The sequence below is a fragment of the Gossypium arboreum genome, chromosome 5, assembly GCF_025698485.1.
Source record: "Gossypium arboreum isolate Shixiya-1 chromosome 5, ASM2569848v2, whole genome shotgun sequence".
Lineage (NCBI taxonomy): Eukaryota > Viridiplantae > Streptophyta > Magnoliopsida > Malvales > Malvaceae > Gossypium > Gossypium arboreum.
The window spans coordinates 7,258,773-7,272,651 of NC_069074.1; the positions used below are offsets into that span (position 1 = coordinate 7,258,773).

Sequence of the window (13,879 nt, forward strand, 5' to 3'; positions counted from 1 at the left end):
GATTTGTCTCTAAATTTGATTCTGATTTTTGATCAACCTACAACACTAGTTTTAATAGACGTCCCCATTCATGAAAATGATTTGTTTTCTTTTGTGTTTAGCCTATCTTTATGCTCTTTCTTTCCTAAACATTGATATATCAACTACCCTAAATAATCAACTACAGACGATTACTTCCATAATATCAACCATTCATCAATCTTCTTTTCTAACATTGTAATTAATTTTTGGGTAAATTGTAAAACTAGTCATCCAACTATTAGCGTGTTTTTATTTTAGTCATCCAGGTCTAAATTTTTTTTATTTTAGTCAATGACTTTATCAAATTTTAATATTTTGGTCACTCCATTAAATCACTAAAATAGCCTATTTTATTGACATAATAATAAATTTAATCCTCGATATTTACAAATTCTATCAATTTTGTTTTAATACTACAAAATTCTACAAATTTAACCATCAAATTTACACATTTGGCAATTTAGTTTAACTTCTTAACAATTCAAAAAATAACAAAAATATTTAAAAGTAATTTTTGATAAAAATATATAATATTTTACAAAATGTATACAAAATTATGAATCAATGATTACCCTTTTTTTTTTTTTTTTTTACATGAAATTTATTTAATAAAATAATACTTTTATAAATAATATATTAAAAACTCAAACAATACTTGATTCGAACTTTTCTTCTTCTTTTTTAACTTATTTTATAAATAATAAACTTTATTATACATCTGGCTTTGCTCCTTAATCCTTGTCAAGTTTGTCAAGCGTTGAGCACCACCTTTACCTACAACCACTAACACTAATAACCCTTACACCAAATTCCTTAATTTCCACATCTTTCATCATTGCACCATTAAAGTAGGATTTGGTTGTGGAACTATCGGCATGGTCTTCCACCTACTGGATTTCCCAAATGTTATCTTTATCTATATATCCCAATCATCCCTGCCTTCAAGCACATCGACTTTAACCTAAAGACAACGACTTCTCATGATTTTTTTAACTTCATATAATAATTTTGTCTCATCCTAAACACGATGACTGTAACACCCCTAACCCACATCCGTTGCCGGAATATGGTTTCGGAGCATTACCGAAACTTATCGATCAAACAAACATAAATTTATACATTGATATCACATAATATTATTGTCAAAAATCAATTAAATTCATACATAATGTCATTTATTTGAGCCTTCAAGGCCTAAAATATGTGTTAGAAACAAATCGGGACTAATTCAGAGACTCAGAAATTTTTTTAAAAATATTAAAAATTTTCAAAGCTGCAGGGTTCACACACCCGTGTGGTTAGGCCATGTGTCTCACACAATCTAGTCACATGCCCGTGTGTCTGGTCGTGTGGACTCAAAATGTACCTTTAACAACAAGTTTATCATTCTCTGCAAGCTTGAACAATAAGCAACTCAAAAATTATTCGTTTAATCAATTCAAAACACAATCAAACACATCCAAAATATGTCAAAACAATCATCCTAGGTGTCTAACCAATGTATCCTAATAGGTACCACAATTATATCATCAAAACATATCAATAAAACATCATTCAAATCCAATTTGTAAACATGTCAAATTTAATCTATTTTACCTATTTCATGTTCTTTTAAACTTGTCATAATATGACCTCAAACATAAACACATATTTATATGTATATAACCATCCAATATTAACTTATAATCTTATTTACAATTAATCCACAAAATGATTAATATTTAGACACCTTGTGTACATGCCGACACAAAAGGAAAAACATCACCACGTTTGAATTCGGGATCGTTATTGGATGCTAAATCGACGATCAAAAGTTAAGTACCTAACGTGCGTACGGAAAAGAAAACCGTACGTTGAGTATAAACTCAGTGGTTTTTCTATAATCCGAATATTTAAAGACAAGAAATTACAAATATACAATTTAAATATAAACACATATTAATATTTAATTATTATAACAACGATATCATATTTCATTTGTTTCACAAATATCTCAATTCTCACACTTGCTATATAAATAGCTTTTCGCAATTTATTTCACATTTCATTATACAATTTCAATATCCATTCCATAGTCATTTCATGAGTATATAAATCATATATTCTATATATTTGCAACACATTTCACATTCTATTTTCAATTCACTATTTCACTTCCATTTCTCATACCATACCACTTCAATGTCAATTATAAAACCTTATTATTCATTTACCCTTATTAACACGACTTGGACTCGGATGGATACACGGATCCAACCAAAACACACCAGTTTGGCACCTAATGCCTCATCGGATAATTCAAAGTAATAAATTGACACCCAGAATCTCATCGGCTAAACCGAAGTAAATTGGCAGCCAGTGCCTCATCGAAGTAATCCGAAGTAGTAAATTGACACCCAGTGTCTCATCGACTCGAAGTCGAAGAAATCCCTAAACTCTTCCAATCCCATGGCATGCCATCTATATCCGACTCAGCCCGATACAATTAATAGGATTTAATTTCACATTTCAGATATAATAAATATCCAATACTAATTTTTCATATAATCACATAATTACACATATAATCATTTCAATTCAAAAACAATCCATTCAATATATATATCTACCAATTCAATTCATTCAATCAATATAAATTCAATAAATTTAACACATACTAAATCAATCCATTTCAATTGCAAAACACAATAATTCTCACCTCAACACTTACCATGTATATTAAATTAAATTATAACAGTTAACAACTAAATTTGGATTACAGAAATACAAATCAGGAATTCTGAGCTATTCTACGTCAATTTTCTCTTTCCCCTTTTTAGTCTAGGATTCCAGTACGACATTAGTTACGGAATTAAAACAATTAAAATTCATTAGTAAAAATAATTTAATTTCATATTAAAAATTTCAATTTTACTCAATATTTTCCTAATTTCCAATTTAGTCCCTAAACCGAGACTAATTTTATTTTTGATAATCAATTCTATATTTTTATTCAATTTCCACTTTAGACTAAATTCAACTCCCTATTTTCACATAAATTTCTAAATTTTGAATTTTTCACAAATTAGTCCTTATTACACAAAATTTACTATTTGTTCTACAATTTAATCCTTTTTCATTTCTAGCTTAAAATCTATCAATTTAGTGCCTAATACTAAAATTATTCAACATTAACAACATTTAAAAACTCAATAATTTCTAAAATTTTGATATGAATTGGATAGTATTTAATATGGAATTCCAAATATAAAAAATTATAAAAAAGACTAAATTAACTAACCAATTGAGTTTTAAACCCTTAAAACCCTAACTTTTCTCCTAATTTCTTTCTTTTCTTCTCTCTGTTCGTTTCTTTCTCTCCTTCTTTTTCTTTTTCTTTTTCTTTTACTTTATTATTATAATATAATAATATATATTTTAATTTTAAATATTTATAATATATATACATTTATGCCGCCTCAATTATGACCATTGACATAATTTCTCCTTTGGTCCCTTTAATTTTTTAATTTATCTTTAATATATAATTAAACTTTCACCCTTTCTACAATTTAGTTCTTTTACCTAATTACTTTTAATTCATGCAATTTCACCTAACTAAAATCTAATTAACTACGTAACTAACTTAAGTTCGATTTGCGATAACGGAGTCTCGAAAATGCACTTTCCGACACTCGTGATTTGTTAGGTCGTTATAATAACTGTTAATGTTAAAAAGAAAAAAAAAGTTAAATTTACGTAAATAAGTTAAATTTACGTAAATCTTCTTCATGGCCTCCTAAATTGCTTATTTATAAGATTATTATTTTATTTATAAAACTATTATTTTAATAAATAAATTTCTGTTAACAAATGAGAAATATATATTCATTTATTTATAAATATTTTATAATATTGTATGTATTTAATAAAAATTTAAATGATTTTATTTTTAAAGTTTTTAAATTTTAATTTTTTAAGAATTTAAGACTAAATTGATAGAATGTATAAAGTTGAGGATTAAATTTATTGATTATTTTAGATTTATGACTAAATTGATAGAATATGTAAACAACAGAGAATTAAATTTATTATTATGCTAATAAAAGATCATCAAAATCATCATTAATGATTTAAAAGAAGTGTGACCAAAATATTAAATTTCAATAACATTAACATATTAATATTTTTATAATTTACTCTTAATTTAAAAAATATATATTTAGAGGAGATAATTGGAATCAACCAACCAGCAAGTTCAGAAACTACGAATTTATTGATGCGAAGGAACAGTTATTTTTATACAGTTCAATTTTGAAGCTCAAAAGAAAGAGAATCAGGCAAAGAAGTTTGTTGTCCGGTGAAATCAGGGATCACCACTATTCAATCTCAATATTATATAAAATATACCCTTTTTTCATCTATTTCTTCTTCTTTGGTTTAGCCAATCTTATCAGCTTCTGTAGGTAATCCTAAACTTAAATTATTCCAGTTTAGATCCAGACAACAAGAAGGGAATAACATTTTATTTTAATCTTTCCACAATATTATGGAAACCTGAATGAATGAATGAACCGGGCTGGTTCCAACCTTTTTTTTAAGGTAAACTATATTTATGGTCACTCAAAAATAAGGTTTATTTTATTTTATTTTATTTTAATTGTTTTAATTTTTTTTAATTTAATCACTTTAAATAAATTAATTATGCGAATTAATCACTTTAAACACATGCCATTTCTTGATTAACTTTTGACTAAGGTGTAGGGATTTCCTTATAATTAATCCAAATCCTTTTCTCACTAAACTTTAGGGAGGTCCCTAAATTGCAGTTAAAAATCAATAAAAAGAATGTCACATGTCAATCATTCAATGGACTAATTTGAAAATAAAAACTTTAATAACAGTGACTAATTCATACAATTATAGTGATTAAATTTTTAAAAAAAACCAAAATAAGATAAATCACATTTTAAAATGACATTGTAATTTAACTTTTTTTAAAAATCCAGACTGCAGTGAAGACCCACAAAAGAAAACAAGTCATTCAAGGTTTTGATTGAACGAAAGACAACAAAAATTGACCTGTAATCACTTGGTCCACTTTTCCATGCATTGTCCGCTTCTCTCTCTCACATGAAACTTTGAAACTGTGTCTGGTTTCACTGCATTGTTCACTCCTTCAATCTTTTTCCTTTACCCAATTCAAATACTGTACGTTGCAGCATTTGTTTGCATTCATATTTAAGCTTTTAAAATTTAAAAACCACTGTTCTTTAGCAATTTATTAAGTAACAAAAAAATGAAGATGTCAAGTCAAGGTGGGGGCAAACTTTCGGCCAAATCGCGAGATAAAAAAAATGAAAAAATTTTGTTGTTTAGGTAAAATCTCACAACTCCCTCAGCCTATCAACTTTGGCCAACTTTGCTGATTTATTGCAGCCAAAATATAAATTTTTATGGGTAAAAAAATTGGTAAACTTCACAAGTTAAAAATGTGACACCTTATAATTTAAATACAATAATTGAATTTTGATTTTTAAAATTGCACAATAATGGAGCATCTTATTTAATACAATTATTAAAAATCGTGTTAATCAATAGTGACAGTGGGAAAGCTTTAGTTTTCCATGCGTGTTTTGCTGCCTTTTGATTAACAAAAAGACAAACCGTAATCAGGGAGGGCTCCAACTGTTTTAATTGGGAAAAACAAAAGGATTAGCTGTACACCATTTCGACATATCATTAGCTCGTACAAATACATTGTCTAAAAGCTTCATTTTCTATCATTGCTCATCTCTAATAGGAATTTACTTTTAAGAAAATAAGAACTGGTAGCAGCACAATGGAGGAGGGGACATGGAAGATGGGGCAAAATCAGATTGCTCCCACTTTGAACTAACCAAACCAACATCCTAAACATCAATCTTAGAATTTGTCAATTTGTCTTAATTCAAGATGAACTGCCTAGCAAAATGTTGCAGATTGTAAAGTAAACCATCTTTAGGAATTAATTGGTAGAGTAAAAGAATAAATTATTAAAAAAAAAAAACTCATCTAGCAGGAATCTGATACCTACTGTCTTTCTTGTCTGGTGGTCTGAATGTTGTAGGAGAAGAAGACAATGGCAGTACCTGAGACGAACTTGAAGGATAGTGTGGTAAATATTGGAGAGGTTCCCTGTTCTTACCGACCATGAATTTAAGGAAAGACCCTTCTATTATCCCATCCGTTGAAATTGTTGTAGTGTTAACAGCTTTAACACCAGAATCTTGAAGGGAACTGCCATTTCCTTGTACCCTTTTCTCAGCTTCTAACATCAATCTTGTCAAAAGTTTCTCTTCTGCATCCCTTAAGAACTTGAATTTTGGAGGAGGTGAAGATCTCAGCTTATTCAACTCTGCATCCGTCGATGATTCAAAGAGAGGATTGAATCCTTGGTGGTGGTATGAACCCAAAGGTGACTTCAATGGTGAAGAAGACAAAGGACTATGGAAAGGTGTGCCACCAGTAGGTAGCATAACATCATTCAAGTTCCTTCTTCTTGATCCTTTGTCTTCAGATTCTAAATCTTCCTTTGTTTCCTCTTTGATTGTGAAGAGGAATCTAGGTGGACCAGCCAGATTGTGGAGCCTCATCAGCTCTGATTCAACACCCTCTTCTCCAAAACCCTTTAGCATCAGACCCTTGGTTGACCCTAGTTCCAGGTCTGGCTCCACACCATTGCTATCTTGGTTGCTGTTGGGGATTGTGGTTGCATGTAAAGAAGCCGATTTCTTCCAGCACAAGAGTTGAACAAGATCCTTTGCATAGTTGGTGTAATCGTATTCAACTTCAGCGTTAGCAATTCTCTTCTTCCACCAAAGCAAATAGTAAAGCTCAGCAACAAGAGCCAATACAAGACAACCAAATACCAAACTTAAACCAATCCCTAATCCACTGAAAGATTTCATCTTTGCTTCCCAATTCACATCATATATCTCTATCTAAACTTGTTTAGCAAACTCCACTAGCTTTTCTCCCTCTCAGCTCTGTACCAAATGTATATATATAGAAAAAAAATGTAAGAACAAGAAAGCAAAAAATTACTTTCCCATCATGCTACAACTTCCATGTGAGCTACACAAACATATTCTAAAGGAAACAACAATGGAATATTGAAGTAGCTAGAAAAAAAAAAGAACCAAAAAGAACCAGAGAACTTTTGACTTTTACTGCAGTTCACAAGCTAGGAAAATTTACCTTATACATTCCAAATTTTCTCAGCAAACATGAAAACAGTGTGGATATAGGCAGTGGAAACAGAAAGGGAAATTTTTATTCTGTGGAAGCTGAAATACAGATTGGAACAGTTGAAAACAAAGAAGTATTGAAAAAGAAAGAGAAAGCAAATAAAGGTATATATGATTGGGAGGCGGGGTATGGGCAAATTCTTTGTACAATAGCTTATTTAACTTTGAAGTGTGTGGAAAATGGCAATAAGCAACTCACATGGACAGACAAAGGTTTTTGATAAGAAAAGATGGACAAAAAAAAAAAAACCGGAAAATGGGTAGTGAACGCATAAGCCCACGCGGTAGCCTCCACATAAACCTTAACTGGATTTAATTACAAGACAATGGAAAAAGAATAATACACCCGTCATCCATGAAAATCTAGCTGTGTTCTATTTTATGTAATATGAACTAAAGGTGATTATAAAATAATCATATTCTGATTATGTGTGATCAACCCTTTTTCCATGTGATTTTCCTTAACTTTACACAAATATGACTGGTAATTTTTTTTATAGTTAAATTTAAATTAAAAAAATGTGAAAAGAAACACTGAAATTGGATAAATATAACATGTCTGACTTCTGTTTGAAGAAATATAAGAAAAAGAATGAAAAACTCATGTTCCACGCCCAAGATTTTGGTTTGGGCCCTTAACCTCATTGAGCAATCCGTATGTAAAGACCCACATAACCCAAAATCTGTGGCTCTTCCCTTGAACAAAGGGACATCAGTGGCCGATGACCCAAATAAATAAAAATTATATAATTTTTATACTAAAACCTATCCTTTTGACCATTCCATTCACTTATCAGCTTCTCATTTTTATTTTCATTTCCAATTATCTCTAGTTTGCTTTTCCAATACCAAAATTAAAGGTCGTCACCGTCACTTCATATGTCTGTCTCTAACAGGCTGACGTTTTCAAACGGTATTTTTAACGGTAGACGTTGTCTTTGCTTTCCTCTTCAATTCCTCTCTCTCGCCCTAAGACTCTTTTGCTTGTCAGAGATGATAATTGCCTAAGGAGATCTCTCTTCCGGGATTCTAGGCCAACGCTTGGAAAGGTATTTTTTTTTCTAATATCTATTTTATTTTTTTGAAAAAAATATCTTCCAGTTTCCCTGTTTTGGATTAATACTTCTATTTGTTACCCTTCGTAGGATTCTTCTCTATATAAGGCAAGAAAAACTGGGTGATATAAGTTTTTTTGATGATATTCATCAATGAAAGTTCATTAGTTTCTAATTCATAAGTCAAATATTGTCGGGTTTCTTTGATTTTGTTAATTCCTTGAACTTGGGGTTTGATTTGACGAGATTCGGAGCTGTTTTTTGGGAATAAAACAAGAAAACTCTCTAGTGGATAAGGAAGAAAAACAGCGAAAATTTCTAGGATATTTATGGATGTGTTGAAGTGAAAGGTAGTTGGGTTTTTTGAGTTTAAAACTTGTTCTTTAGACTTAAAAGGAATACTCCCAGCTTACTCTTATAGTGGATAAGGTCTTAAATAATGGGAGAAGATTTGCTCACAAGCTTGTCTATTGAGAATCACCACCCATCAACGGTTTTATCTATGGATTCAAGTTCAGTCTCTCATGAGGAACTAGACAGAGAGATGAACAGGCCGATTGCTCTTTCTAGACCACCTGATATTAATCTAATTCCTCTATCAGCTGAGCCTAGTCCACCACAATCCTGGAACTCTGATCCATTAGATATGTTAGATGTTGGTCTTGGAACTCAAGTCAATGAGGTTGATACTTTGGTCACGGTTTCCAAAAGTGGGCGTAAATGTGCCAAGAGATTGGATAGTGTTTGGGGTGCTTGGTTTTTCTTTACCTATTATTTTAAGCCTGTCTTCAATGAGAAATCCAAAGTCAAGGTGACTAGGGATGGAAGTGGAGTTTCAGGGTTTGATAAGTCAGATCTTGAGCTAGATGTGTTTTTAGTACAGCATGATATGGAGAACATGTATATGTGGGTTTTTAAGGAGAGGCCTGAGAATGCATTGGGTAAGATGCAATTGAGGAGTTACATGAATGGGCATTCACGTCAAGGGGAGCGCCCTTTTCCGTTTAGTACCAATAAGGGATTCATTCGATCACATAGGATGCAGCGAAAGCATTATAGGGGTCTCTCTAATCCACAATGTGTACATGGAATTGAAGTTGTTCCGTCACCCAACCTCAAAGGTCTTGATGAAGAAGATCAAAAGAGGTGGATGGAACTTACCGGAAGGGACCTGAACTTCACAATCCCACCCGAAGCAAGTGAATTTTGTACCTGGAGGAACCTTACTAGCACGGAATTTGAGCTTGATAGACCCCTTCCTCCTTTGAAAACTCACCCACAGCCGCATCAAAAAAAGTTGCTTAATGGATCTGGTTTAAATTTGTCAACTCGGCCATCAAACCATGCAAACGGTTGTGTCATGGATCTCTCTCCCGTCAGCAACAAGAGGAAGAAAGATTTGTTTCTAAATGGAGACGATGAAGACTGTTGTTTGCTCATTAATCAGCATAATGATAGGGTCAATGACACAGAGATGCACCCAATCGAACCGCCTTGGTTAAATGAGTTTAGTGGAGTAATGAGAAATGTGTATGGGCCGGTTACGGCTGCAAAGACTATTTATGAGGATGAAGAAGGATACCTAATTATCATCAGCTTGCCTTTTGCAGACCTTAAAAGGGTGAAAGTTAGTTGGTGGAATAATCTAACGCATGGTGTTGTAAAGATATCGTCTATGAGCACAGCTTGCATGCCCTTTATAAAGAGAAACGATAGAACATTCAAGCTTACAGATCCATCGCCTGAGCATTGTCCTCCGGGAGAGTTCATAAGGGAAATACCTTTACCAACCAGGATTCCTGACGATGCTAAGCTTGAGGCATATGGTGATGAGACCGGAACAGGTCTTGAAATCATGGTGCCAAAGCACCGTACAGGTCCTGAAGAACACGAGGTTCGCGTCTGCCTTCGTCCTCACCTCGGACCAAAGGAGCTATTGCTGTCATGACTTTTGATCTTGAGACTTTTATTGGTGTTGTGGTCAATTTTCTATTATTTGTACCAAAAGGAAATTTTTAATGAAATAAACCTACATTTTTCCTCATTGATCTCTTGCTGTCCATCTCACCTCATATTTGATTCTTATAATGTTGTCTTGTATGGATTTGGGACTACTTTGGAGCATATCAATATGATTGCAGCAACTAAAAAACACACAAATTATGCATCTAAAGTTTTTAAAGCAAAGAAGCAAATGGTTGATTCAAGCGGAAACAGGTGGCTTTTACATATAGTTTTAGACCCTCTGGCAGCGAGTACTAGGGTTTTTTTAAGAGGTGATTACAAAATAACAAATTCCATCACTTATAACAAGAGCCCTCTAAAAGCCATCTCCAGCTTAATCCACTTCCTCAATCTTTGGCCCAGCACCACTTCCACCGCCGACAGAGGGACCATCATCATCCATAGGTCCAGCACCCATATCACCACCAGCTCCCTGGTACATCTTGGCAATAATTGGGTTGCAAATGCCTTCCAGCTCCTTCATCTTGTCCTCAAACTCATCCGCCTCAGCCAGCTGGTTTCCATCGAGCCATTGAATTGCTTGCTCAATCGCATCCTCAATCTTCTTCTTATCAGCAGCTGGAAGCTTGGAACTGATCTTCTCATCCTTAATCGTGTTCCTCATGTTATAAGCGTAATTTTCAAGACCATTCTTGGCCTCAACTTTCTTCTTGTGTTCCTCATCCTCTGACTTGTATTTCTCCGCTTCTTGCACCATCTTCTCAATCTCTTCCTTGGATAACCTACCCTTATCATTAGTAATGGTGATCTTATTCTTCTGTCCAGTGGTCTTATCCTCGGCAGAGACATTCAAAATACCATTGGCATCAATGTCAAAGCAGACATTGATTTGAGGGACACCACGAGGAGCCGGAGGAATACCAGAAAGCTCAAACTTCCCAAGCAAATTGTTGTCCTTGGTTCTTGTTCTCTCACCCTCATAAACCTGAATCAAAACTCCAGGTTGGTTATCAGAGTAAGTGGAGAAAACTTGTTCCTTTTTGGTTGGGATTGTGGTATTTCTTGGAATCAACACAGTCATGACACCACCCGCAGTTTCCAAACCAAGGGAAAGTGGGGTGACATCCAAAAGCAGCAAATCTTGAACCTTCTCATTGCCTTCGCCGCTCAAAATTGCAGCTTGCACAGCAGCTCCATAAGCAACAGCTTCATCCGGGTTAATGCTCTTACAGAGCTCTTTACCGTTGAAGAAGTCTTGCAACAATTGCTGAACTTTTGGGATCCTAGTAGACCCACCAACAAGAACCACATCATGAACACTGCTTTTGTCCATCTTAGCATCTCTCAAGCATTTCTCTACTGGCTCCATACATTTCCTGAACAGATCCATATTCAACTCCTCAAATCGAGCTCGAGTAATTGTCGTGTAGAAATCAATCCCCTCGTACAGAGAATCAATCTCAATTGTAGTCTGGGCAGTTGAAGATAACGTCCTCTTAGCTCTTTCACAAGCTGTTCTCAGCCTTCTCAAAGCTCTTGGGTTCCCGCTAATATCCTTTTTGTTCTTCCTCTTAAACTCCTGCACAAAATGATTCACCATTCTATTATCAAAATCTTCACCTCCCAAATGGGTATCTCCAGCAGTAGCTTTCACTTCGAAGATTCCTTCTTCAATTGTCAACAATGAGACATCGAAAGTCCCACCTCCAAGGTCAAAAATAAGCACATTCTTTTCTCCTGAACTTCCAGCCTTTTTGTCAAGTCCGTAGGCAATGGCAGCAGCAGTTGGCTCGTTGATTATACGCATGACATTGAGGCCAGCAATAACACCAGCGTCTTTCGTGGCTTGACGCTGGGAATCATTGAAGTAAGCTGGTACAGTGACGACGGCGTTTTTGATGGTGGACCCGAGATATGCCTCAGCGATCTCTTTCATCTTCATGAGGACCATAGAGGATATTTCTTCAGCAGCGAATTGCTTCTCTTCTCCTTTATATGTGACGACGATCATTGGCTTGTCTCCAGGCCCAGGAATGACCTTAAATGGCCACAATTTCATGTCGCTTTGGACAGAAGAGTCGCTGAATCTTCTACCGATCAAACGCTTAGCATCTAGAAAATAAAAAAACAACACCAATCAATTAATAAGCAAAAGTTCACTCCATAATAACCTAGTAGTAAATTTTAAAGCTTAAAGTTCACCAAGCTCAATCTATATTTCATTCTAAAGAACATAATCATTAATCTGTTAAACCCTCAAAGAAAATTCAGAAACATTAACGCCATTGAATATCAATAGATAATAGAACTTCCGAAATTTAGATTTCCCTGTCGTATTAAGCTTTTTACGGGAAACCAATCAATGAACCAGCAAGAACAAAGAAGAAACGACGAGAAATCAAGTAGAAAATAACATGGAACTGTGAGAAATGAACAGAGTAAATGAGAAAAAGAGAAACGAGTGGAAACGCAATATCTGATTTTTCTTTCAATTTCAAGAAGCGTCAATACACTTCTTTTAATGTATATAGAGCCCTCTAACTACTAGGAACAGCTTTTTTGTAACAGACTAACACAACCAATTCATCTAACTGATTAACAGTCATCCTTATATTCCAACTCTTAACAAAAAGATGTAAATAAAACTTCAAAATCTATACTGATTACCAAAAACCAAAAAAAAAGGCATTATACGACTAAAAATGCAGTAAATAAGTAATATTAAACGGCATCCAAAGAACCAATCTAATGTCTAAAAAGAGCTGAGAACTTACCGAAAACAGTATTGGTAGGGTTCATAGCAACCTGATTCTTAGCAGCGTCACCGATCAAACGCTCAGTGTCTGTAAAACCCACGTAAGACGGCGTGGTTCTGTTTCCCTGATCGTTAGCTATGATCTCCACACGATCATGTTGCCAAACACCAACGCACGAGTACGTGGTGCCGAGATCAATACCAATCGCCGGACCTTCGCCTTTGCCAGCCATATCAACTCAAAACAAAATACAAAACAAGTATAGAAAGAAAAAATAAATGTTGAAGAATTTGAGAGAGAACTTGACAGAGCTCAACTGATTCGATTTTCGATGAAACGCAAGAAGAGAAATTGGTTGTTTATAAAGGAAGTTCGGTTTCTGGAAAGTTCTGATCGTGTGATAGCATCCGTTAGATCAAGAATTGGAGACGGGTAAAGATTATTCATTTTCCTTTCTCCCGCTCCTTTTCTTAGGGTGTCAACCAGTAAGGTTGTCTAGGGAGTTCCAGAGGTTTCGATTTCGAAATCTAGTGTAACAGTGTGGACCACACGCCCCTGAGATCTTTTACCCGTTTGAAAAGAAACGGTAAACTACCTTTTTCTTTTGGCGGGTAGGATACTTCTGATTGGTTTCTGGAATTTCCTTATCCTATTGGGACGGATTAATCTGAGTGGTGGAATTAATTTTTTTATTTTGTTTCCTTGATTTAGATAACCAGAGTTATAACCACATTTGATTAATCACCTAATTTGAATGTACTGAATTTTTTTCTATTAAAACTTTTAACCAGCTATTAAGTAATAACATTATAAT

At 33.9% G+C, this 13,879-nt stretch overlaps 3 protein-coding genes across 3 annotated transcripts; 1 reads left to right on the top strand and 2 right to left on the bottom strand.

The window, feature by feature from the left end:
- Nucleotides 1–5,691: 5,691 nt before the first annotated feature.
- LOC108450265 (uncharacterized) lies at nt 5,692–7,641 on the bottom strand. Its single transcript, XM_017747809.2, has 2 exons — nt 7,240–7,641; nt 5,692–7,028 (listed from the first exon to the last, which is right to left on the bottom strand). The coding sequence occupies exon 2, from the start codon at nt 6,948–6,950 to the stop codon at nt 6,051–6,053; it is 900 nt and encodes a 299-aa protein (XP_017603298.1). The 5' UTR covers nt 6,951–7,028; nt 7,240–7,641; the 3' UTR covers nt 5,692–6,050.
- A 421-nt stretch (nt 7,642–8,062) lies between these two features.
- LOC108452915 (uncharacterized) lies at nt 8,063–10,392 on the top strand. The gene is made up of 2 exons (XM_017750707.2): nt 8,063–8,338; nt 8,435–10,392. Exon 2 carries the CDS (start codon nt 8,784–8,786, stop codon nt 10,290–10,292), a length of 1,509 nt encoding a protein of 502 aa, XP_017606196.1. The 5' UTR covers nt 8,063–8,338; nt 8,435–8,783; the 3' UTR covers nt 10,293–10,392.
- Nucleotides 10,393–10,518: 126 nt separating this feature from the next.
- Nucleotides 10,519–13,628, bottom strand: LOC108452914 (heat shock cognate 70 kDa protein 2). The gene is made up of 2 exons (XM_017750706.2): nt 13,084–13,628; nt 10,519–12,421 (listed from the first exon to the last, which is right to left on the bottom strand). The coding sequence occupies exons 1-2, from the start codon at nt 13,295–13,297 to the stop codon at nt 10,683–10,685; spliced, it is 1,953 nt and encodes a 650-aa protein (XP_017606195.1). The 5' UTR covers nt 13,298–13,628; the 3' UTR covers nt 10,519–10,682.
- Between the last annotated feature and the right edge of the window lie 251 nt (nt 13,629–13,879).